Below are 27981 nucleotides of genomic sequence, written 5' to 3' on the forward strand. Positions count from 1 at the left end.
TTGAATTGTTTATTAATAATACTGTAAATTTTATTTGAAGAAATTGAAGTTTATTTTCAATTGAACATATTTTTTATATATATCATACATACAAGTCAGATTAGGTTTGAAATCTGTATTTACACACACAATATTTTGTATTAAATTTTAAATATGCATATTTTTTTTATTTGTGTACTAAAACCACAAAACAGTTTAATTGAGTTAGTCTCACATCATGCAAATAATGTTTTTTATACATTCTCAGGTTTGTAATATATTTAAAATTTGTTGTAAAACATTCCATTTTTTTTCAAATAATATAAATGAAAAATAGTGAATTTTGTCATGAAATCGGTGTGGAAAGTATGCATATTTTTTTTTTCAGGGTGTGATTTAACCATGTTTTTCATGAAACGTGCTGATGAGGCAATATTTTTTGGCATACCATTGTTGAGGTTTCAGGAGCTTCAATGGTTGAAAAAAAAAATTTCAGCTTCCATGTGTGTAACCAGAAGAGCTTTTGTTTTTCAGTGATTTGTGTGCATAAATAAACAAATGAATAAATAAATTGTGAATTATGTTGATTATTGCTTTATTATGTACAAAACTGAAACCTTCATCATTTCTAGAAGACCTGTTTTTCTAAACTTTTTACAAGCACCAAAAATATGATATACATTGAAAGTTTCTGCTATACAAAACAGACAAGAAGTGAAATAAAAAATAAGCAGACATTATTTGCATATTTAAAGAATCTGTTACTTCTAATAAGTGAGAATTAAGGTGGTATTAAAATACAGTGCTATATTGAAAAAAAAATAAGTGTAATCAAAATTTTGCTCACCAAATTAGATAAAGAATCCTTGTTTTAAACGGTGTGCAAAATTTTGTTTGCATTTTTTTTTTCAATATAGCACTGTATACCACTTTTAAGTATAAATATTAAATACTACCCATCTTTATTTAAAGTGCGAGTCCTTAGCTGTTTCAAGAAGATATTTTGCTCACCAATTAAGACAATGATTCTTATCTTATTTGGTGAGCAAAATTTGCTGACTTACAATTTGCTCACCAGTCTGCCTAAACCCTATTTGTGACCAACCCAATACTGGAAGAGTAAACTGAATATACATACATTTAACAAAAATTGCATAATACTGTCTTATATCATGCAACCACCCATCTCCATACAATATCTCTTTGGTCACCACAACAATGTTTCTGACACAATATTTTCTTGCATTCAAAAGTTAATTAAAAGATAGACCCATAAGGTCTAAAATTAAAACTACTGATTTGTATTATACACTGTATAACTCAACTATGGATATCTGGATCATCTACTTCGGTAAATTCACTTGACTGTTCTAAGTCAGATTTAAGTTCATAAACCACCATGACTTGTTGCTTTGGTCTTGATACTGGGAGCCATTTATGTGTCAAGTCTTGTCCATCAGGGACCAACCAGCTATAGTGATTCAAGAGGTACTTACAAACAGTCTAGAGGGGAAATATAAATTAGATATTATCGAACTTTGATCTGATAAAGTCAAAACTTCAGACAAGTGCACATACATTTGTCTCATGATCAGATTTGAGACGGCCTAAAATGCTGTACAGTGTTGGATTTTATTAGTACATATATTGAACATAATGAGACCATCATACATTTGAGTTCAAATCAGATGACTGCCATCCATTTTTTTTTTAAAAGAATACATGCCAAGTTCAAACTTCACACATACATCATAATGGAAAAACACATTTTTGTTAGCATCAAATCCAAAATGGCTGACTGATGGCCATCTTGTTTTATTAAGTGATTGCAGTTCCAAAGAGTTATATTATGCATATCGCCTTGGTAGTCATTTGATAATTCATGCTTATACTGTAAAATAATTTATTTTAGCTGAAATTAATTTTTACACTGAAAAAGACATTTTGGCTTCTTTGTATGGCGTTTTTTTTTCACTGATTGTTGATGAGTGTAATGTAAAATACAGTATATTGGTAAAGATATGTTCATGCACTGACTCATTCCTTCAGTGAAAATGCCAATAACTTCAAAGTAAAAATAAAGCACATGTAGTTTACAGTAATACTGTGTCATTGACAAAGACTTGTTTTAAATTATGGCATTCTAATGAGTGAGAATGTGAGAAAAATAAATCCAAATACTGTATTTACTCTATTAGTAGCGCATGTACTTGATAAGGTGTCTAGTCAAAATAAGTTGGATTATTAATGTTCTAGAACACAATACATGTAACACTTGATTTACAGCGCTTCCAATGGAGCAAATGCTAAACTGAGTTGTGCATTAGTGGCCAAACAGAACAGCAATCAAATAATCCAATTCGCCCCCACCAATCTGTCAAATAACAGAATAAATTTAACTACTATATATACATGTTCTAGTTTAAATGTAATATTGATTTCTATGACAACTACTCAGTTTGTCTCACCTTCAACATTCTGTTCATTAGACTTGAACCTACGCAGTCTCTTGGTCCACCTCCAAAACAACTCAAATAGTTTTCATTACCAGCATTACTATGATGTAAACAGAGAAAAAAATAAATTTATCAAAAGTTATTCAGTTCACAGAAATTTAAAGGGAAAGATTTATACCTGTATATCACCAGAAAATTATTGAAAATGAACAGTCAAATTTTGCATTCGTTTATATGGCGACATGATTACTTCTAAAAAAAAAAAATGTTGGCGATATGGAATGGATTTAGTGGAAATGTTATTCATGCCAAAAATTAAGTAATATGAACCAAAAACATAGTAATTGAAAATGAACAAGCCATGCATGGCACAGTCCCCGTTAGTTATCAAATTTAAGATATAAAGTTTTGTTTATAGTAATATAGCTGGAATATAAACATGACAGGAATATGATGATTGTTTAACATTTAAATGATTGACATTTGTATCTGATCGTCAAATGAGTATTGAGAGATATCGCTCTAGAACAGCATTAATTAAAACAAAATCAGCCATTATGAATATATGTATAATGAATATATGAAATTTGAACATAGTCAGTCAAAGCATGTCAGAGATATGGCTCTAGAAGCCCATTCATTAAAACAAAATGGCCACTAGCCAGCCATTCAGAATATGATCTAAAAAATAAAACAATTTTTTTAGCACAAAAATAGCCACCATTAGGCCACTTTGAAAAGGATCGTCAAACCAATATATCCGTATATCTGTGACATGATGTATAATGAATATTAAAAATTTGAACATAATCAGTCAAAACAAGTCAGACATATGGGTCTGGAAACCCATTCATTAAAACAAAATGGCCACCAGACAGCCATTTTGAGTCTGATCTGAAAAATATAATGACGTGCATCAGGAACCCGTAATGTCTAATGTATGTACCAAGTTTGAACAAAATCCATCCATAAATGCCAGAAATGCTTGATATTTGATGATTTTTTAGCACAAAAATGACAACCATTCGGCCATTTTGAATAGGATCGTCAAACCAATATATCTGTCTATCTATGACATGATGTACAATGAATATTTAAAATTTGAACATAATCAGTCAAAACAAGTTGGAAATATGGTTCTAGAAGCCCATTCATTAAAACAAAATGGCCGCCAGTCAGCCATTTTGAATGTTATCTGAAAAACAAAATTATTTGCATCAAGGTCCCATAATGTCTAATGTATATATCAAGTTTGAACAAAATCCATCTGTAAACAGCCGAGAAATGATTGATTGTTATGATTTTTTAGCACAAAAATGGCCGCCATTCGGCCATCTTGAATCAGATCGTGAAACAGATTGACGTGCATATGTATGATATCATGTATGATGTATGTGTGAAGTTTGATTGTGATCGGTCCAGGTATTTCTAAGACACAGGTCCGGATGCACGCACAGATGCACGCACAGACGCACACACAGACACACGGAGGTCAAAACATAAGTTCCCGTTTTCGGAGTTCGTTCGAACGGGACTAATAATTGGCTGGTCTAGTATCAACAGAATTTAGATGTAATAAATGACTCTTCCAAAATCAAAATATATGAAGAAATTAAACAGGATATGCTATTCATGCATCCAAACTGAATTTCATTTGTCCAGGCTCATGTACAGAGATATATTAGTATGGTTGAAAGGCAAGACTGCAGGCAGTCAAACCATCTGTGACATATAATTTGAAAAGAAAAAAAAAACATGTCAATGATATATAATATTGTCTGAGGGAATATTAAAGTATGGAACTAAAAGGAGTGTTCTAGCTTCAATCTCTTTTACGTTTATACTACAGTTCACACCTGAGGTTTTTCTGAAACCCCCACTATTGGTTGTCCAATATGTTGTCTTCTTATATCAAACCAAGACCTGGGAGATGTTCTGAAGAACATTCTTGAACTCACCACGTCCGCCATCTTTCTGGCCTAAACTCGTCTGGATCTGGGAATATTTTAGGATCTCTTTGAGCTGAGTATGTGATGTATGCAGCAGCATAACCTTTGGGAATCTTGAAGCCGCCAATTTCACAGTCCTAAAAATAAATTTTATAAAAAAAATCAAGAAAATTCCATGATAATATCATTTGCTGAAAGCCTCTACGAATAGCCAAAATAAATAGGAAAAACCAGCCTCAGCGGGTGGTATGTTAGCACACTTATTTGACTCCATGTAGTTGAGTCAAGCACAGAAAGTAGAGAATGATCTACTTCATATAAAATTAATGATTAAGCGCAGTGTCCTACCTGAGATGCAAGACGTCTACCTCCAAGGAAAGGAGGCCATAGTCTCTGTACTTCTAATAAAACATACTGCAAATATTGCTCATCTCGACATGCTTTTTCACAATGCGTAATCTATAAAATAATGTGCATATACTATGATGTTATTACGAGAATACCTCAAAGTATGTACGAAGACAGTACAGCTTGAGTATCGACTGACGCGCAGTGGAGGTCGATGCGCGGCGTACTGTCTGAGTTACATCATGGAAATGACGAAATCCAAAATGTTTAGAACAGAATCAGTGAACTTCTTTGTGTGGAGTCCGATCAAACCATGATGGCAGCCATGTTTGTTTTTATTATTAGAGGACGCTTATGCGCATAATCATTTCATATTCAGAATTCGCATTTTCTTATATTAGGATGTAAATACCCTGTAAAAAACCGCAAAATTACAGCACGCTGTAACTTATTGCATTACGGTGACAGATGTATAATAAAGGTTGATAGTATAAATTCTGCCAAGGTATATTTGTGAGGCAATGGCTAAATAAATGAAGCTGAGCTGAGCTGAGGGGTCGCTAGCAGGTTGAGGGGGGCACATTATTTTACTAAGGGATATACTCACATAATCTTTTTCAGCCATTAAAATTGTAAATGATGTGAGTAGTGATGCCATCGCCTTGGGAACTAAAGCAGAGATGAAGAGCAAGACATGATGTGCTGCTTCTGTCATATCTTTAAAACCAGCAGATTTAATCTGTTGTAAAAAGTCCCCATCTACAGTCTGGACTAGTCTTTTACAGATTATCTCAAACAGAGAGTTCTGCAAAGAAAGAACATAACAATTAAGATCAAAATAACACATATGTTGGTTCCCAGACTCCTCTGGCTATGTTTGTAAACAATAAATAATTCTGAAATTTGCTGCACTTGTTGTATTTGTATTTTCTAGAAATATATCACAAACTCGTTCGTTTCAGGCCAAAACTGAGGACTTGACCTACTGCATAATTGGGTGCATTAATCAGTACATACCAAACACACCAAAAAGAAACTCTCAAATATCATATTCCCAAAAGAAACCATAACTAATCTGCAGAAATTTATTTATTTAATGAAAAGTATTGACAAAAATACAATTAATTAAGCTCTTAGGTGATTTTATTCACAATTCTTTCATTTTAATAAGAAATGAGCATTCTCTTGATTAGTAAATACTGACTTTCTCTCTTATACTATTATTCATTTCATAAACATATTGCTATTAACTGATAGAAAATGTTATTTCTAGGGATGCAATAAAGATATTATTATTATTACAGTAAAACCAGTTAGTGACCACACTTATACAAAGAGCATCTGCCTATATAGTGACCACATTTATGGAGTCCCAAGGCATAACGCATGAGCAACCCATGTATAAATACCTCTTGTTATATGTGACCAATCATTCTGGAATGTTTTTGAAGATTTGCCTTTTTTTTAGAGACCAAAACAATAATTAGCATTCTGTTAATGGAAGAATTTTCTATTTCCTCAAATCAAACTTATTTGACTATGATCCTCTCAAATAAATGTGTTTTTGTTCCAACAGTACCATCTCCTTATTTTATAGATAGATATTATGTCAAATGTATAAGTTGGCAATCCTTAACAAAACAATTCAACCTCCATATGAAAACCACCCATCTATAAAGATGGTTTTAATCAAGTTACTTGGATGGTGGCAGGTTTAGATAGGTTTGATGGTTCTGTTTTCTGGAGCCTAGCTTATCATCCATATACCTGGACTGATTGTATCTACCCTTTGCCAATACATAGACAATCACACTTATGTACGCATTAATTATACTTGTGCTGTATTTCAATGAATAAGACTGTGTCATATGTTACCAATAATTTCTAAGGTTTCTACATTAAAATATACACATAGGATGGACATACCTTGGCTTCTATTGCCTTCTTGAACCCTGACGACCAATACGGTACTTTTAAACTGAAAGGCACAGAGATGATTCCTGCGTAGTAGAAGAACAGGAAGTATTTAAAATAAAAATATCTAAATCATATTTAATTTAATTTCAAGACAAATTCAATTTTCAGGATTCAGGACAAATTTTGTAGTGGTGAATAATCATTGACTACTGTATAGAATTCATAAAGCAATATTGGTGTCTTGGGTTATTATCATTCTCCTTCCCAGAGTTCCTTGCAGCTAAAACACCAAAAGTATCTTTTTTGTACCATTTTGTGGTAAAACACCACAAGACTTTTACTACGCGTATCATTTGGGTAGTTTTGTTATTAGAGGAATCTTGTGTTGATTTATTCCTACTGGTGAACAAGTTTTAAAATATGTGTTTGATAGCTGATAATGATTTTTTCACTGACACAAAATAAGACCAGTCATTTTTAATGACATTGGAATTAGGGGGAATGTTATTCATGCCAAAAATAAATTAATATAGACCAAAAGCATAGTTAATAATTTTGAGTGAATAATTGGTTGGTCTAGTATCAACAGAAATTAGATGTATTAAATAAATGACTCTTCCAAAATCGTAATAAAGGGTCAGAAATTAAACAGGATATGATATTCATGCATTTTTTGTATCCAAATTGAATTTCATTTGTCTAGGATCATTTACAAAAATAAAAACATGATATTAATCATCATGGTCATGTATCTCAACATGCATAATGTTTGTATTGAATTGGAATGAAAACTGACAAATATTGTCCAAGATACATTTTCAAAAAAAACAAGATGAATGTCAGTCAACCTTTGATTATGAAACAAACTGACATGAATATGTATGTGCCAAATATATGTGCCAAATATGAATGAAAAAGTCCATAAGCCTTGGAAATATACATGTAGAAGTATGGTAAAAAAGCAAGATGGCCGCCAGTCGGCCGTCTTTGATCTTATTGTAAAACAAATTGTTGGGACATAGAATCTAAAATGTACAATGTAAGTACAAAATTTGAAGAAAAACTGACAAAGCATGCATGAAATACCACATTTTCAAAAAACAAAATTGCTGCTCGGCGACCATCTTTGATTGAATCAGTAAACCACTGCATGTGCATATGTCCCAGATAAAGTACTAGGCACATGCAAAGAATTAACAGATTTGGTCCAAGGGTCCTGAATTTAGAGGAAATATGACTCCGGACGGACAGACGGAGACCAAATTATAAGTCCTTGTTTCAAACTTTGTTCATATAAACAAACAAAAGCATTTTGTAGTACATGTATTGACGGCCAACTCGTCCTACTGTAAAAAATTAGTTTCTTACTTTGCAATCTACAAACATCGTTTACGCTTTCACTGGTTTCGAAAATTGAACACCATTGTTTGGTGGGCATCTTTGAAAGTAGTACCCGTACCACGCATCAACCAATCAATGACAAGCATAAGATCATGTGGTGGCGGAGATACATGCATATTCGTTACATATTTGATAGTTTGAATTAATAGTGTGATTTGTGGGCAATATAAAATAATTGTTCAAATTTGTATGTCCAAACAAGATGCTGGCAATCATTCCAGCTTCTATTTGGTTTCTGCATTTCAATTTCCTTTTCTGATGCTTTTAAATAATGTTCCACAGCATGTGGATACACAGAGATTTGATCATTTTGATACGAATAATTAAAAAAACAAGACCCCAGTAAAGCTATTTGAATGTTCTCAAAGTTCAATTTTAATACTGACTTTTGGAACTTTTGTAAGATTAAAAATTATCAATTTATAATGTGTATATTCTGGTGTGCCATTTTCCATGTGAGATGGAAACCAAACAACAACCCATGCCAGTGTTGCCAAGTCAGTTGTTGTAGATTTACTTACCATGCCAGTGTGTTGTTGCTAGGTCAGTTGTTTCCTGTACTAATTCAAGAGACGATTCAATATCCACATCCAGGAATATACTGATTGATAACTCAGTACAAAAACGTTTGAATACTTTATACATCGGCAAAGCACACCTGTTGAAAAAGTAATATGAGGTTATTACCAGGATACTGATCAAGTATGCATGAAGACAGTAAACAGGAATATGGACCAACCAACATGCAGCGGAAGTCGATGCGGCCACAAACTGTCTGAGCACATACTTTACGGTATTGTTGTAGTAACCGTATCATTATACATTTCTCCTCCAAGGAATACATCATGGAAATGACGAAATCCAAAACGTTTAGAATGGATTTAGCGAACTTCTTTGTGTGGGGTCTGGTCAAACCCTGGGGCAGCCATGTTTGTTTTTTATTATTAGAGGACGCTTATGCACGTAATCCTTCCATATTTGGAATTTGAGTTTCCTAATGTGGTAGGATGATAATACCCAGTGCAATATATCGCAAAATTACAACATGCTGTAACTTATGGCTTTACGATGACAGATGTATAATAATAATTTATATTTTTCTTACTTTAATATCTACATATATTTTAAAGGCGTTTTACATATTTTATTATTATTAAAAAAATACACATTTGAAAATATACAATGAGTAGTGATAAATATTTACAAATATCAATTATTACCATGCCTATTTAAAGTTCCTGTGAAATTAATATTATTAATTTTTATGTTTCTAAACATACATTATTTTTTTTAAGTGAAAAAATGTGTTTTAAACTTATTTTTGTGTATTTTAAAACAAGGCTCCTAATTAGCCTCTCATTTGCATACAGAAATTCCCCATGTGACAGAATGTGTGATGTATGTGTGAAACATGATTGAGCCATACATGCCAAGAGATATGGATACAGATACGCAGAGATTTGTAGGATTGCACTAAAATTAAGTTTTAACAACCACAAAAACCAAGAGTTTAAGACAAAAACAAAGCAGAATAATCATATTCTGGCCACAAAATGAATATGGCAAAATCAAAATTTTAGCCTTTATACCTCACCATTTCATTATCATTATGGACAAGGTAAAAAATAACACCTATTCTGATTGGCTAAATTGCAAGGTGTTGGAGTTGGGTAGCCAATGAAGGCCAATCTTATGAAAAATGTTCAGCAAAAAAAACACTGAACAATGTTGCTAAGATAATTTATGAAATATTAATAAGTATCCTAGCAGCTTCCAATAATAGGTTTAATAGCTGGAAATATGACAATAGAATTCGACTGTCATGCGTCACTAACGTTCCATGACGTTCAAACTCATCAATTATTAACTAATTCTGCATATTGAGAGTGAATATGGCATAGATAAGAACAAAGACAAATCACTCACCCAGAATCTAATCTATCAAAATTCCTGTTCATTAATTTTTCTAATAGACTGTCCCATTGCTGTACTGATTCACCGCTAAATAAATGATGCAGCACACTACGAATTCTATGTGCTTCGTCATGTCCGCTGAATAACAGATTATCACCATAGAGATTGTACATAAATGCTCGGTATCCCATCTCAAAATTATGACTTTTTTCTGAAATGGAAGCATGGAAGATGTCCGTACTGTACATGTAAATAAGTATATATCGTTTTATTTTTAGAGCGACATGCAACAATAGTGAGGATTGTAACTAAAAGGTTATACTTGTTTTAATGTGTTTTGATATAAATGTCTTGTACCAAATGGACATTGGTGACATATTTTGAGCAAAATTTATTTTTTAGCAATGCACATTTCAATTAAAGAACAGAAGATATCATTAGAAAATGAACAATATGCATAGTATCAATGCTATGGGACTTGCTGTTTTCAACAAGAATTCAAAAATATAATTTTTCACCATAAACGATTGTGGTTTTTAACAAGAAGTCGAAAATATCACTTTTTACAAAAATGACAAAAATATTCATCAAAATTAGAGAATTGAAGATATCATCATGAAATGAACAAATTTGAGAGTGGTCCACATGTAGTACATATATATGTAATATCAAAGCAATTGGACTTGCGCTTTTTAACAAGAAGTTGAAAATATCACTTTTTACCAAAAATGACAAAAATATTCACCAAAATTAGAAAATTAAAGATATCATTACAAAATGAACAACTCTGAGAGAGGTCCACATGTAGTACCTATATATGTAATATCAAAGCAATTGGACTTGCGGTTTTTAACAAGAAGTCGAAAATATAATTTTTTACCAAAAATGACAAAAATATTCACCAAAATTAGAGAATTGATGATATCATTACAAAATGAACAAATCTGAGAGAGGTCCACATGTAGTACCTATATATGTAATATCAAAGCAATTGGACTTGCGGTTTTTAACAAGAAGTTGAAAATATCACTTTACCCAAAATGACAAAAATATTCACCAAAATTAGAGAATTGAAGATATCATTACAAAATGAACAAATCTGAGAGAGGTCCACATGTAGTACCTATATATGTAATATCAAAGCAATTGGACTTGCGGTTTTTAACAAGAAGTCGAAAATTTAATTTTTTACCAAAAATAACAAAAATATTCACCAAAATTAGAAAATTGATGATATCATTACAAAATTAACAAGTCTGAGAGAGGTCCACATGTAGTACCTATATATGTAATATCAAAGCAATTGGACTTGCGGTTTTTAACAAGAAGTCGAAAATTTAATTTTTTACCAAAAATGACAAAAATATTCACCAAAATTAGAGAATTGAAGATATCATCATGAAATGAACAAATCTGAGAGAGGTCTACCCAAGGTACATATACACCAAGTATCAAAGCATTCAGGCTTGTAGTTTTCAAGAAGAAGTCGAAAAAGTAAAACATTGACACGGACGACGACGACGGACGACGGACGACGACGACGACGGACAATCACTCATATGATAAGCTCCGCTCGACAAAGTCGACAGCGGAGCTAAAAATGAAAACAAAATTATTGATGGTTCATTCTGTGAAAAGTCACATAATTTGCTTTAATTTTTATATAAGACCTGCAGTCAATAGGAAATTATATACATTCACTTATAAATTATTATCATAGAAAATTTGTTAGAAAAATACATATAAACAACAACTTAATGGTTGAACCCAAGTTTTGGTTTGACAAATTATGGCAATAGGTTAATTATGTGTGACACCAATTTTACAAGACAGGGATATTTTGTAGCAAAAAAAAATAACTGTAAACATGTCAAATTACACACAGAAAATACAGAATAATATTTATCACTGCTTGAAGAGATGCATTTGTATCTCTTAAAAAGTAGATCATGTTTTTAATGTTATTAAGTCAAGTGTTACACAAAATCTGTTATTTTGATGACGGTCGGCATCCCGAAAAGTTTTTAAGAATATTTAATAGTGAGATGATTTAAGAAATACCAATATTTGTTGCTATTATTTTTTTAATATAAAAAAAAATAAAAAAACATTCATTAACATTTATAGGGGTGTTAACATATTAAGAATATTTTTTTTTTTACTTTTTGTTGTTGTTGTAAATCATCGTTTATTTCTGTATTTATTTACTTAAGTCCTGTATTTTTTTTGTTTTTGAGTATTAATAAATAAAAAAACATAAAAAAATTGCGCATACATAAATCTAACTCACCATAAAGAAGCTGTCTGACACCTTCAGCTGACGCTATAAATACAGTAGGCGTGTTCAGCACTCTGGACTGAAATATTTTCTCATCAAACTCATTCACTCTTTTGTTGACAAACTCAATTGGGTCTTTATAAAACTCCACAGACTTGTCACCGATGATAGGGTATCCAATGTGGCCCTTCAGGTGAGCCATGTTAGAAATACGTAAACAGCTACTAGTTTCCCGGTTTGCTTCTAAGATCTAATACTAATCATGGCATTGGGGCAGGTAACCTGTATAAGACAAAGTGCATACAAAGTAAATTAAATTATTATGTAAATGTAAACTGCATAATTATGTATAAATAATTTTACATCAATGTTTTCAAACACTACTGTAAAATGATGTCTGTCCATTTCAGAAATTGCCTCATGATTTGAGTAATAATTAAAATTGTTTCACAATATGAACAATTAAATATAACGTGAGAAATATTAAAATATGAGAAATGAACATATATTATACCCGGTATATATGTATTGGAATGAAAGTATAGTTGGGTCTACAGATACAGTGGTACAAGTTAAAAGTCAAGTTATCAAGTTGGGTCAATTACGCAGTTACAATCAGAGAAAATCACAATATGTGCTAATTTTATTTGTTCTAACCCAGTCAATAGTTGGGTGAGTAGCCAACATTTTTTTACTAACCAATTTTCTCTACCCTGTCCATAGTTGGGTGAATAGCCAATTTTCCAACTGAGTAACTATTAAACTTCCCTGAACTCGTCTGGAGCATAAAGGTCAAGTTTTGAAGTAATAAATAATAAACAATAAAAAAAATGGGTTGTCATCGAGCTGCGCATGTGCGACATTTGTGTGGATAAACATTAATTTTCCTACAAAATCAAATGCGCTAATGGAAATCACAAGTATGAGATTTGACCTGGGCGCGACTAGCACTAATTACTGCCGGTGACTCGTTCAATACCTTCAAATCATCTAAAAATATCTAATTAAAGCTTGGTAACGTCTCAGTTTGTACTCATTGATCTGCACAACAGTAAAAGTCGTTACCTTTGTTTATGTGAGACCCATATATCTCATGCATGCGCAATGTGACGACTACCACCCTTTAAACCTGAAAACTTGAGCTTAACGCGTGGTGGTCATTGCGCAGCGCGTGTTCCAATTTCATGTAAATAAACATGTATTTTACATGCGTTGTAAACGTCGCTGTGAGTCCCATATCGAACAGGACGTGACACGACGACTACCGCCCTTTAAGGTAGAAGTCTACTCATAACCTTTCAGAAAATTACTCATAAATCGTATGACAAATTTCATTACCTAATTATGTACTATCAAGTAGCTATTGTCCCATTGCACCTTAAAATTTCATAGAACACACTTTTTAAAACCCAGATTTTTGAAATAATTCAGACAACAAAATGTCTACAATTTGAGAAATGGCATAATATCTCTTCCATAGGAATCCATGGTAAAAGCATTACAATACTGCCAAAATGGCAACTAACCACTAAAATACAACAACTATTTTTCTCGGAAATTAGGCTGGTGACCCCAAACAATTTATTGCAAAATGAATAAATTCTGGGTATTTTCATTTATGAGTAGGCATCTATCTTAACTGCACACCATTCTACAGTCCCTTTTCCATATTATCTCTATTATCTTGGAGACAAGTTTTACACAGAGTTGTCATTTTATGACTATATACTCACATTTCTATGTACCAGGTACATGTATTTAATTTTATTTCATTGCATTGTAATTAAAAATTGCATTTTTAGATGAATGATGGGCTGAGAACTTTATATAGTGAAAATATTATTATTAAGAACATCTCTCAACGAAACACACTGGTAAACAAGACAATTTGATGTTTGGTTGAGATGGGGGTTTACTTTACAAATTTAATGCTAACAGGTTTTTGATAAGGACTCTTGGTACACGAGACTTGACTGTACATGTCTTGCACAATAATTGAACACATGCTTTGATACTTTCCCTTATAATACCTAGCACTTCCTATTATTGGAATGCCATTCACATAGGTCGATCAGTACCATGTGCAGGTCAGGTCAGTGATTGAATTCAATGTACGAACATACATACATGTACAAACAAGAATGTGTGTGACAGTCGTGTTCAATGTTTCCTCAAACTTGTACAGATTGTTTAAACAACAAATGTTTCATTTTATGAAATACTGTTTATCTTCATCTAGAAAATTACCTATCAGCGTGTTTTCACATGTTGTTCGCTAATAAACGTTCTTCGCGTAACTGAGATACAAACATTTAAACCACACTGTTGATTGAAATAACAGACTGCTCATTATTGCACAACAACATGGCTGGGTCACAACGTTCGCTCAAATATAGGTAGAGCATCGTTTAGGTTATAGGTAGTGTACATCAACGTGTACATAATCCCTTAAAATTATATCTTCATTGTCAGGGGCAGATCCAAAGATTTATTTAGCCTAATAACTATAACCCCCCTCCCCCCATAAATAAACACAATTTGCACATAACTTCAGACTTTAGGTGGTCTAAACAAATGATCAGCTCCAGCTTGTCATGAGAACAACAAGTCCAGCCACTTTTACAGGGGTTACAACAGAAATAACATACCTGGACTATGGAAAAGTGAAATAACTAATTAGTATGATTTACCTGACAGTGATTAATGTACACTGGACAGAATAGATACAGAATAACAACAGATGTTTTCAGAAGGTCACAAATAACATGTATGCCAGTATCATCAGAATGGACACTGCAATACACGCCTAAATGAAAATAGCTTCCAAAGTATGGATTAAATAAAAAATATGCAGGTCTGTATACAAGAATTGTACATACCTTAATATCCAATCCAATATTCATGAGAAATATTAATATTCAAATTCTCTCAAAATTTGTAACTGAATCAGGAATAACAGAAGACCAGACGTTGAGTCCTATTCATATAACATCCATGTTTATAATAATGTCATTTTAAATTAGTATAGGGTAGAATTTAAAACATCCATTTTGATCTGGGGGAAAAAAAAAAGAGAATCATTATTTATATATATAATAACATGACCAGTAATCTCACAGCAAATTTACTTGATTTACAATGAGAAAGATTATTAATACATGTAGTATCCCATAGTTGCTAGGTGCCATGATCGGGATTCAACATGTACCCCTTATACTGGCCAGGTTAGACATGTCAGCAAATGGACCAGGATGCCCTGGCTTAATTCGATTTAGAGAACTACGATTTTGATTTCTGATGTGCTCCAACAACAGCACCTGGTCCCATTGCAAGGCAATAAAGCATAAAAACAACAAATTCTTGAACAACTTATTAGCTTATTCAAGACAGCGATGGTACAAATAACACTATCTCTATATATTACATCAAATACTGTTTTGTTAAGGCAGGATATTGTTCCTTTTTAAAACTGTCATTGTGATGTCATAAGTAATGTGAGTGTTTTTTTCTCAGATTCTGCAGATCCTGTTTGTCTTAAAGCGGGGAAGTCGTCACCTGCACATATGTGCTAGATGGCCACCCATGAACCTTTGCATTTTTAACATAAATTGTTATCGTCGTTTGGGACTCAATTCCTATGCATGCATAGGTGCAGGTGACCCCTCCACTTCAAACTAAGAGGAGTATATTGTTAGTAATTTTTTTTTCAATCAACAGGAAGAGCTTCTCCCCAAAAGAACACTGTACAACCAAAATAGCTGTTGCTGTCACTATACAAATCAATCTTCTCTGTACAAAAGTTGCGTCTTCTAAATCATCTGAAACAGGATTTAATTTTCGGCGGCACCCACTCCGTCGGGCCCGTTTCTCTTCAATGATAGGTTCAAAAATACTTTTTTGATGACCTCTCTTTTTTCTCATGTTAAAATGATGTTGCTTTGCCTTGCCAAAAAAAAAGGTGTTGGTTGTGCGTTCGCTCTTCCAATAATGAATGTGTGTATACGGAAACTGTTGACACTCACAATATAACGGAAACTGATAAGATGGGCTTTTATTTACAATAGTAAACAGCCAAGCTGTAGAGACAACAGATTACTTGAAGCAATGTAATGCTTGTTCACAATTTGTCCATCATTTGGATTATGTAAATAGATAAGTGGTTGTTTGCATTTTAAATGGCAAATGGAAGTCAGCTTGCTGTGCTCAGTTTTCTCTCCAATTTGCGTCTAAAATAACATTAGCACTATTTTTTTTTTAGTTGTACTGAAAGAATACACTAAAAGAAAGTGATATACCGATTATTAAAAAAACATGAAAATTTCACCAGATTTTCCCTGTTGCTACCTTAAATCAGAAAGAATAAGAATAATCTTACAGAAGGACAGAGAAAAAAAATAAGGAAATACAAATAAATATCACAAACATTTAATAGAGGAATGGCAAAAAGCTGTGTACACCAGCAACAAGAAGAAGAAAAACTATTTGCAAATGTTGTCTCCGTTCCCCTCCCTATAACTAACATCCAATGACAGTCCCTCAACAACGATATTGCACCGTCCATCAAAAGGGACGGTGATGGTTGTTGACAGACTATCTTCTATATGTAGGACTGAATGCCGTCCTTTTACGCCGATATGCCAGGGTTCCGGGCCAGGTAATGACTGTGGTCACGTATTACAATATACCCTACGTGTGTGTAGCACCAGTGTTAGTGAGTCAGCAAATAAAATACCTATAGCACTTTTATTTACTGTCGTTATTGGCACTGACACTGTGTGCTCGATGTCGATTTAAAGACAAGTTACGAGGAGGTACCGTGAAAAATGATGATTTGTACACCATTGAACACTTTCACCTTTAGAGAAGACAAATAAGATATAGACTTACTCCGTTAGTATGCGATTCCAACACAACTTGAAAGTGAATTTACATGTTTATGACTTTCACCTGATTCTTCCGCCTTGCAAGCAAAATATAACGATCTCTATGATTGGATGAGAAAACGTAAATATATTATGCCAGTTCTGATTGGTTGGTTAAATAAAGTACTTAGAGATTCCGTCGTACGCTCCGTAAATCGTAGAGAAGCTATGCGTAATCCACAATGATATGAATCGTCATGCGTTTGGGGGGGGGGGGCATGGCCCCTGGCGGGGATCCGCCACTGCTGTTCTTGTATCGTAGTTTCTAACAGCTGAATATGAATTCAAATTTTTTAATATACGCTAATTCAATTGTCTTGAATTAATCATTCATTTCTACATGTTTATACTGTACACAAGATTGATTCAGAAGTACAAACTCAGTGTAAAGTATAGATTTTGTCACACCCGCACTTGGATATTGAATTTCGTCTTATTCACTGCACAGTCTGGAACTCAAAATGGCATAGTATCATCTGTATCATATATTTGAAAGCTAATATGTTTATTTGGATTAATAACAAATAAAAAAAATTGTTTAATCAATGAATATATATTATATATAAAGTTCAATGATTATTTCAACTATCATGATGAAAAAACATATTTGGGATGGTTTGAAATGGCATTTGAGACCAGGGTCACATGATTATATCGTTCTCAGGCCAAGACTAAATCAGGCGCGGTCAATGGAGCTGCTCATCGAAAAGTTGTTCTAATTTCGCATTTTTCTATGGACAGAGAAAATTTGTTTAAGAGTGAGAGGCATTGTAAAACTTGAGGATGGAGTGTATTCCTATATTGTTTTTAGAACTATTTAGTTAGAGAAATTGTACACATTTCTGGGCAGAGTTGGGAATTCACAGAAATATTTCGCGGGCACGGGAAAATACTGCCAAAAAAGATGTACGAGGAGACTACTGGACCTTCAAAATAAGTGCGGAGTGGGCAAACAACTTTTAATTACCACGCTTTAGTCTAAATTAGTGATGCTAACTTTTTAGACCTGCAAAATATATTTTATTTTATGAAGAACATTTGTTTTAAAGTACATTACTCGTTGGTTGTACGCATGCGCAGTTCATCACTACTATCGTTCATCCAATCGCATTCGTTATTTACACTACAGTGTGCCGGTGACGTCATTGTAAAAGTGTCTTTTCATCCGCCCCTACTATTTGAAGCAGGCGACACGACATTGATTTCCGAGTCGAAATCCAACGATGATTTATAAATACATGTATTACTAACACAACTATCGCACAATCAAACGAGAAAATGGGATCGAAACAAGAAAGACAATGGTATATACAACGAAAATGTAGAACAAAATAAGATGTAACATTCAACGCAAAATGAAAATTTTTTTGAATCTTATCTAAAAAACAAAATGATGTGCATCAAGGTTCTATAATGTCCAACGTATATAGTGAAGTTTGAACAAAACCCATCTGTAAACAGCCGAGGAATGCTTGATTTTGATGATTTTTTGAACAAAAATGACCGCCATTCGGCCATCTTGAATCAGATCGTGAAACAAATTGATGTGCATATGTATAATACCATGTATGATGTGTGTGTAAAGTTTGATTGTGATTGGTCCTGGCATTTCTAAGATACAGGTCCGGGCGCACGCACGGAAGCATGGACACACGGACGCACACAGAGATCAAATCATAAGTCCCCGTTTTCGGACTGATAAAAATGTAGCTTTCTTCTAGACTGGCGCAAGGCGGAAAGGGGGTGTTTATATACTTGTAATGTGGCTATGTTCTAAAAATAGTTGACATTATAGATATGCATCGACGACAGGAACCGCAACCAACTTTATTTCCACTGCTTTCCATATACGGGAATACTGTAGTGACCTCAGTAGTGTCAAGTGGCGCATACTTTTGTACATTACGCATTGTAAACACATTCCGTATTAAAGGTGACGCACCTATTTAGTATTCAGCGTAGCGTGCCATGACCATGCGGAAATTTGTTATTCAATGTTATGAATTATATTCCAAACGAGTTTTCTTGATGGCCTCCGACATATCAATAGAATAGAATAGAATAGAATAGAATAGAATAGAATAGAATAGAATAGAATAGAATAGAATAGAATAGAATAGAATAGAATAGAATAGAATAGAATAGAATAGAATAGAATAGAATAGAATAGAATAGAATAGAGCTTTATTGATTCCGTAAAGAAAATTTTACATTTATTTCTGGTACGTTAAATCAATCAAGCAAAATAAAAATGAACTGTGTGTTGTTTACTAAAGCTGACTAAATAGTGTCTAAGTTCTGATAATATTTCATGTTTCAAAATGTACTACATATACTGTTCCTTTTTATTCCTGTCTTGAAAAATCTGGGTTTATTCGTTTTACCACTTTGAATATTGTATTTCTATGTTCAATGTATAATTTACAGCCTATAAGATGGTGCATTTCATATTTCACTTCGTTGCAGTGTATACAGTTTTTGTTCGATATATGTGTGTCACCGTCGCCGGTTTATTTGTTATTTCTGTACATCGGTAATTACGCCCTAGTTTCTAAAACTATCGTATATATATTTATACATGTACTTTCTTGTCACCAAACTGTGCACGCCATGTAATACGTGTTTTGTTCTCGAAAACTCGGATCAGAGATTCGACCAAATGTTGATGTATTAACAACGGCAATAAGATAAATAGTAGATTTACGCTAGTATAAGAATAGAAAATAATTCATATACAAGTTCGCACGAAAAGTTGCGTTATTTGTGAAGGACAGTCTTGGCAACGCATCGAAGTGTTGAAGACATATGGAAATGCACTTGTAAGGGCGCATTTATGCAAGACGGAGATAGTAAAATAACCTAGAAATTGTTGAAAAGTATTTTAATTTTTTTCATATTGTAAGGTGCCGTGATCCCACGGATAAAAGTCAACCTTAAAAAAACAGAATATATACGAAACAGCTTGTTAAAACACGCAACTTTACGATTTACGGCATTCCACCTAGACAAACGTACAAGAAATATATAATAGCGTTAACAAGTTTATTGTTGCTGTTATTGAAACGAATATAAAGAGACTGAATTGAACCTCATCTAACTGAGTTAACACATTTTGCATAAGAATCACATGTTTCTCGGTGAATGTGTTTTACTACCGGCGTGTCAATGTTGTCATCCGGGTAGTCAATGGGTCGTAAACTTGGAATGTGGATTAGCCATAGAAATAGATTGATTACCGTGGTCTGTGGTATGCGTAATGAAACAAAAGAATTTGTAATCACGTTATGTTATTGTAGTGGGCATTAAAATAACTAAAGTTGCCAGTCAAGCGTCAGACAATTATTTGAGGTTCCTGTGAATCATACAAGAATCGTCAGAGCTTGCTAAGTGAGTTTGGAACCACATCGTGACTACTTGCTCGACAGAGCTCTGACAATTAAGTTGTAAGTATATTAGTATTCAACACAGTTTTTATCTTTGTAACCCTCTTAGTGTAAATATCTATGAATTAGTTGATTTTCATGCTTTGATTTAATTTTCGATATTCCTACTCAAAGCTTCTTAACAAATTTGGGGTTTTGTTGGGAGTAAGTGTTCAATGAAGTTCATAACCCATATACATTCATGGTTTGAGCTTTGTTCTGTAATTTTGTTCGGACCCTCTTGTTTTATTTACAAATTGATTGTACTACAGGCTGGGGTCTAATAAATGTTACTGATACTAGTTTAATGCTTTTTTATTTTAGAAAATCACAAAGATTACCAGACCATCTGACCAATACCACGTACACCAACGCTAGTATTTGTCCACACAATGGGATATAAAGAGATCGAAAACGGTCTTCCAATATCCAAGCCAGTATACTCGCGTTTATGGAAGAATAATAACATGGCGATGTTCACAGCGCCTACAAAAACGAACTTAGAGTGTCTTTTCGAAGAGGCACGGGCGATGATTTGCATTCGACCTACCGACTTCACTTTTGAGTCTGAAGTGACCTTTCCCGAAGAAACAGAATTGAACTTAGTGAATTGGATAACCGGGGAGAAACAGTTGGTCTTGGACATGTCACCAAGCAGGGAGTCGCGAATAAAGCGGCATTCGTTGTCCGACCGTTTGCAATCTGATGTCGGGTCATCGATCTTGGGATGTAAAGCTAGGATCTACCGGCGAAAAAGGAGTAAAGCAGATTTCATTCGTATGGACCAAAATAGCTCGGATAGCGAAGAAAATGACGTCGCTACCAAGCATTATGGTGACCTCATAAAGCTGATACATAGAGTGTATAACTCAAAGAACTTGAAAAATGGTAAACCCAATATGCAACCACCGGTAGCGTGTATGAAAACGTAAAAGACCGTTGCGTTGCCGTGATAGTCATTGCCAGTATGAAATGTCTGACAAAACAATCGAATATCGTACGTGAACGATTTCATAGTATACACCTGTAATGTAATGCAGTTACTAAGATGTTGGAAAAACGTTTTTTTCTTGTTCAACAAGTAAAGAAATATTACAAAATATATACAAGCGTGTCAAGACGGACGTGGAAAGCTCGCCGATACTGATACGATCAACGGCGGTTCTAGTGTATACTAGTATGTAGATACTTGTAAAGTGTTTCATGGACTCAAACAAGAGCTCGATATTTAGCACGTCGACGCGTGTCCATATTTGGAATGATATACAACCTAGTTCAAGAGAAGAGGACATGAATTGAACAATCTATCATCGAATCAGCGTGGACACAACTAGTTCTCATTATTTTGTTCATTCATTCATTATTATATGTGTGAAGGTACGAAGATTCGCAGTGGAATATTCGATACACGCAAGAATTTAATAATAAGTGTTAAGTCGAATTACATATTTCAATCGACGTATACGCGTGCCAATTTTTAAACACTGTCAGGTAAAATGTTGAAGAGCGACGTTCTACGACAATGGCATCGCAAATTGTGGGTGGCCCTCCCACATTTCTACTATTCGTAAAATAGCGACCTCAAGCGAATAGCCTTTACTTTCATTTTCCCTACAGAGGGCGTAACTGCTGAAAACAATTACGAACAGTTCGTATATGTACATGTAGTTGTTGGGCGACCCGAAACAATTGTTCTTATTTTTACACTTGTAATTATTTAAAGCTACAATTGCAGTAACCATTTGATTAGTGCCTAAATACATGCAAGAGTAATCTTATGAGTTTTTTAAGACGCTCGATTTTCATTGTCAATTTGCCATTGGTTCTTTTTCTACCTCTATTTTCTACTTCTTAACACATCAGTTTATCTGTCATTTTAAATAATCCTAAGAAGTCTAGTAAACCACATACTGAATTTATCACTATTCAATCAGAATTTATTTTTGCTAAAGGAATCTTATCTGTTGATGCATTATAACAACTTTAGCCGAAAGATGAACAAACTTTTTATCCACCCAGAATTCACTGGGTACCCTGCCCTGCTGGTAGAGGAATGCTGGTTTCCAGTCTTGCTTATATTGAAAATCTATAACAGTAAATAAAGTTTATCAGTGTTAAAGGGAGGCAGTCGTCGCGCTGCACATGTGCGACATTTATGTTGAGAAACATTTTTTTTCCCACAATCCAATGCGCCCTTCTTATGGAAATCACAAATATGGAGTTTGACCTGCACTAATTACCGCTGGTGACTCATTTGATAACTTCCAAACACGTCTCAGTCTGTACTTGTTGATCTGTGCAACAAAGTCACCATCTTTGTTTATACGAGACCAATACGTCTTGCGCATGCGTGGCACGACGACTATCGCCCTTTAAAGTGCAACAATCAAGTGTATTTTCAAATTTAAAGCAGGAGGGTCATCACCTGCGCACACGATGCAGAAATCAATTCCCAAGCGATGATAACACACGCTAATAACACAAAGGCTCATGGGTATACACTTGTTTGTAAACAATGACATGCCATCTGACGCATGAGATGACCCTCCCACTTTAATGTATACAAGTTGGATTGGAATCATATCAAACATACCCGACATGGTACGACTACAGTTCTAGCATGTGATCAATCAATTATAAATAAAAAAAAAAAACACAGACCACTCATATTTTTGGTGTAGATTTTCATAAATGAATTCTAAAATATACATCTCAGAGGCACTATCCGATTATTCTGCATTTATTCGACAGAGATAGAAAGACAAACAAAATTCAAATGGGGTTGCACTGTTCTTCATAAATGGCGGTCTCGTTTGAGCCCCAGTAGAGCACAGGGAGGAGTGTAAAGTGTATATAAAATGATTGAAATGGAAATATGACACATGTGGTGGGACTGCAAAACCACTTCGTTGATACTGTAAAACCATTTATTTTCACTGACATTTAATTTCAATATTTTGATCATATTTATTGGGTTTCAAGTTTATAAACTTAGCAGGGAATTAAACATTGAGTTCCATTCTTATTTTACACAGTTAAAGGATTTAATTTAGCAGATTTTACTTATCTGCAAAAATATCGAAATTAAAACAGTAAATAAATAATGCCTTTACAGTACAGTACAGGACAATGTTTTTTGACACACAGCTGTCTGTATTGTATCGGGAATATGATAAGGAGTACTATGGAACAACACTGCATGCATGCATGGAGAGCAGGTCCCAGCACATTCCAAACACTGAAGGCTTTTGAAATGTCTTATTATTGGTCACATTTTTCATTCATTTGTGATTTCCCATGTGTTTTCATCCAGTTATAAAAACATTTGTAACAATGTAATAATGTATTGTGACATATGTAGCCCACACATTGAAAAGATCTTAATCTCCCCAGACTAATATAATACCATATTTCATCAACAATTTTAATGACAGATTAAAATAAAATTAATGTGTCATGCATGAAAAAAAAGATATAAATACAAGAGCACAAAATATTTTATTACCATGGTTACAGTAAAATATTGGAAATACAGATGGACTGTCAGTCATGCCTATTGAATACTCAAACACATGCAATATTGCACTGTACCACCCTGACACCGTCACAAAAACTCCCTTCAAAAAAAAGGCAATACCCAGTACAACATGTGTAATATACAACTTGTGTTGCTATGGAAACTGATGACTGATACTAATCATTTGTGAGCATTCATTGTGACTGAAATGAAAGCCATATTTTATTTAAAAGAATGAAGGATTGACTACGGTGAACCAAATTGAAGATACACAATCTTGAACAGAGTTCTTGTGAACGAAGTAGTCTAATGTCTGTATGAAATGTTCAGTTTTATGGAAAATTCACAGATTTAATTTGAATTCAATGAGAAATCCGATGAGATTGCGAACTACACGGACGTTTATGTAACCTTAGCAAAATGACAGTAGTTAATTTTGTCTTGATCTCATTAAACATTGACAATATGGACAAATTCAAATTATATGATAAATAAAATATATTTAAAAAAGTACAAAAATACATTAAAAATCATAAAATACCTCACCAACAATATTCATAAATATGGTAACAGTCAAGATATATATAAATACTAAAATCAGAATCGAAACAGGAGATAGAATTACAGTTGATATATACATCATGCAAATGATAGAAAATTGTATATACATTTCAAGTACAAAAATACCATATACATTCTCAGAAAAGCTAAAATTGATCAAAATGTTTAATTTTTGAAATTGAACAAGGACTGTGTCTGTGGATGGTATCTTTATTTTTTTTATAAATCTCATCACACAATTATTTAATAATATAAAATTGTAATATTTTCTTTCTTTCTTCATATTTATAATTTTTCTGATTACTTTTAAAAAATACTTAGATACAAACCTTTAGTACTTTTTTAAATTTTAGGATTATTGGGAATTCAGCAGTTTAATTTCAAAGATAATATTCCAAAAAAGGATATTTAATAGAGAATGTGAATTGCTCAATGTTATTCATTAGTTTCTGAATTTCTTTTTATACACAATTTTATATCAGTGAAATATATTCGGAATGTATTTGCAAACAGACTGGTAAACTAATTCAAACAAGATAGCATTTAATTTAATTTAATTTTGCAAAGACACTATTTGGCAGTTCTTTACAGTTCACTTTTTCAAGGCCAGATTTATTTTTCCCTACATGTATGTTGGTGAAATAGGTACACATCTCTTGTGGAATTACTTTTTTTTTTTTTTTTCCATGACTGTTGTTCTAACAGTTCACTGACCTTTCTAAACAATAATTATTTACTCGGAAAAGATCTTGTTAACACATGATCCAAGTGGGGAGTACACATTTTCGCTCACTGTTTTAAAAAGGCGCAGATGTACCCTGGATTCGAACCAACTATCTCCAGATAATTAGCTGTGTAGATGTAGTGTAACTTGAATGCGCCGTGTAGTTCACTATGATACGGAAATGAATCAGGTGCAATTTCTATGAGTTATTGGCCCATTGTCCTTTTACACAATGTGATAACATACGGTACAACTTGTGATGTGGTTACAAAAAACAAACACCTAAGACTCGCAAAATTTGCAGTATTAGTTCTTTAACGGTAACTCTGACACTAACGATAGTTAATGACCTGTTTGGGGTTAAGGTTTTTAATAGTGAATGTTTACTAGAACCTCAACCAAATTGTGGTTTACCATAGTGAGTGTCTTCATATCACTAACTCATCAGTAATAATGTCAGTTTCAAAAGTATTCATCATTTCATTTATGTTAGATTAAAGATTTACAGATTAGGATCAATGGATTACTTAAAGACAGAAGACATATCCATGGTGGAAGAAGAGTTGAACAATTCTTACATTAAATACATATATAAAGAGAATTATAATTTACGTTTTGTGAAAAAAAAAATGGAAAATGTTATTGCTAACAATACAGACATACCAGCCAGAGGCTGATTGTCATTGTTATGTTGGGAGAATATTTTAAATCAACTCAAAGTGACCCAAATTCGATCTCTTTTTAAAAAACACACACATGTTGACAACCTAATTCAGACAGGGATGAAGTTTTAAATTCCCTTTGACTGCAAATGTGTTGTTGTTGCCATTTTATGTGTATTTCTATAATTTCTTTATCGTAATTTTTGACCTGACAGACGTAATTTTGGTAACAGATCTTGATCAAAACATATGAAAAGGTTTATGTTGTTAAAGGAGACAAAATTTCTCAAAGGGTTACCACATTGCCTGTTGTTGAAGCATCAACGGATATCCAAAATGAATGGAGGAAAAAACAGCACCAGCAGGCATCGTGCTAAAGGCTCTTATTCCGCCGTTCCTACATGTGTGATGATGTTTCTAAACCCCAATGTTTACATTTATGTACATACTGAATCTCTTATTATTTTTTCCATTGTTGTTGTGTGTGCATAACTCGTGCTTCACACAATGTGAGTAACATGAGCATCTGTTCATATCATATCAGTCTACATTATAGCCATATTGATTTTACATCAGATTTGCATTGCTTACACAGTCCTACATCCAAACATTGTAGTGGAAAGTGGAAAAACATTTACTGTCATCACCATATTGTTCTGAATTCTGAAATTTCACAATGCCGGAAATGAAAATACTTTATCTTAGTGTTTGTAGTAATGTAATCGTCAAAAGTAAATGCAAGAATATTACTTCTGGCGAGGACACAGAAATAGATTAAATTAGTCTAGTTTCTGATCCACTCGTTCCCCGTGAATAACTGAGTTCTGTTACAGTAATCATAGTCGTCATTTTGCTACGGCCACCAGAACAGCAACATTGCCAGCTAAGATGCTGACTAGTTTGCGAAGCATTCTTGGAGATCGTTACATGATTAGAACTGGTTATCAGTATTTCAAACTAATTTTAAGAGGGTGCACTACTTTACAAGCATTATGACACATAAGAAACACACCATCGACCGTGTCAGTACATATATTTTGTTTGGATAACTTTCCCATTTATTATATAGAAATTTATACGATTGAATGAAATAAATTGAAAGGCAATTGTGTCATGATATTCTATTTATATTCAACGTGTTCGAGTCCCCCAATATTAGTTTGACGACTCCTGCTAAGGTTGCTTTGAACCTACTTGTTTTAATCGCGTAACGATCTCCAGGCAGGCATAGCAAACCAGTCAGCAACTTAGCTGGCAATGTTGCTGTTTTGTTGTTAGGAACACTATGGCGGTGTCAGTAAATGTTTGTAGCATTACTACATACATACTCATTGTCGTATAACGAGGCATGGCTGTGATGCATATGTAAATGAAGTGTATGCATATGTAAATGAGGTGTATCGAACATATTTATACATAGTAGCAAAACTGGTTACCAAGTATAGACTTCAGAATGGTACTTATACATGTATGTTGTCAATATCACTGAAAAACACATTATTCTCATCAAAGCTTTCATTTTTATGATACATCTTCATCAACTGGTTGGCATGACGACCATCTCCATGACACTCTTTGTTTTATTGTTATATGCTCGTCTGATGATATCAACCGCCTGAGGATGGGTTTTTTCTCGTAAGGATATACCATCTACTGACACTACCTCATAACCAGCCTACAATAAAAAAATATAAATCACACAGAGATAACACGAGTTTAAGTGAAAACTGTGTTTTAACTGTTAACACTTCATAAAATTTTTCATGTGTGACCCCATGAAAAAAACACATTATGGAGGTGTACCATAGATAGTGCCCTCTTGTGGCAGAGTACTATTCATTATAATAACATCATTATAATATCATTTCTGTGACAAAATGTTTATAAATTTTTGCATATAAAAATGGGCAGGTCACGAGAGACAACATGGA

The 27981-nt window shown here is 33.5% G+C and overlaps 2 protein-coding genes across 3 annotated transcripts in view; both read right to left on the reverse strand.

Annotated features, from left to right (window-relative positions):
- Positions 1 to 1072: 1072 nt before the first annotated feature.
- On the reverse strand, positions 1073 to 17211 carry LOC100375098 (uncharacterized). Of its 2 annotated transcripts, XM_002739846.4 has the most exons (11): positions 17130 to 17211; positions 15122 to 15297; positions 12255 to 12524; positions 9977 to 10175; positions 8572 to 8708; positions 6659 to 6732; positions 5340 to 5537; positions 4733 to 4843; positions 4394 to 4521; positions 2448 to 2535; positions 1073 to 1482 (listed from the first exon to the last, which is right to left on the reverse strand). In XM_002739846.4, the coding sequence occupies exons 3-11, from the start codon at positions 12442 to 12444 to the stop codon at positions 1300 to 1302; spliced, it is 1308 nt and encodes a 435-aa protein (XP_002739892.2). In that variant the 5' UTR covers positions 12445 to 12524; positions 15122 to 15297; positions 17130 to 17211; the 3' UTR covers positions 1073 to 1299. The 2 variants fall into 2 exon arrangements, with proteins under 2 accessions (XP_002739892.2, XP_085360870.1); XM_085504744.1 differs by lacking the exons at positions 15122 to 15297; positions 17130 to 17211 and adding an exon at positions 14933 to 15016.
- Positions 17212 to 23292: 6081 nt separating this feature from the next.
- LOC100375241 (PDZ domain-containing protein 7-like) overlaps positions 23293 to 27981 on the reverse strand; it is a 50476-nt gene continuing 45787 nt past the window's right edge. Inside the window, exon 19 of the mRNA XM_078013568.2 lies at positions 23293 to 27725. Coding sequence (XP_077869694.1) covers positions 27588 to 27725 — 138 coding nt within the window. The 3' untranslated portion in view covers positions 23293 to 27587. The remainder of the gene's footprint in view (positions 27726 to 27981) is intronic.

Source organism: Saccoglossus kowalevskii, chromosome 10 (genome assembly GCF_978046115.1).
Source record: "Saccoglossus kowalevskii chromosome 10, keSacKowa6.1, whole genome shotgun sequence".
NCBI classification, from domain to species: domain Eukaryota; kingdom Metazoa; phylum Hemichordata; class Enteropneusta; family Harrimaniidae; genus Saccoglossus; species Saccoglossus kowalevskii.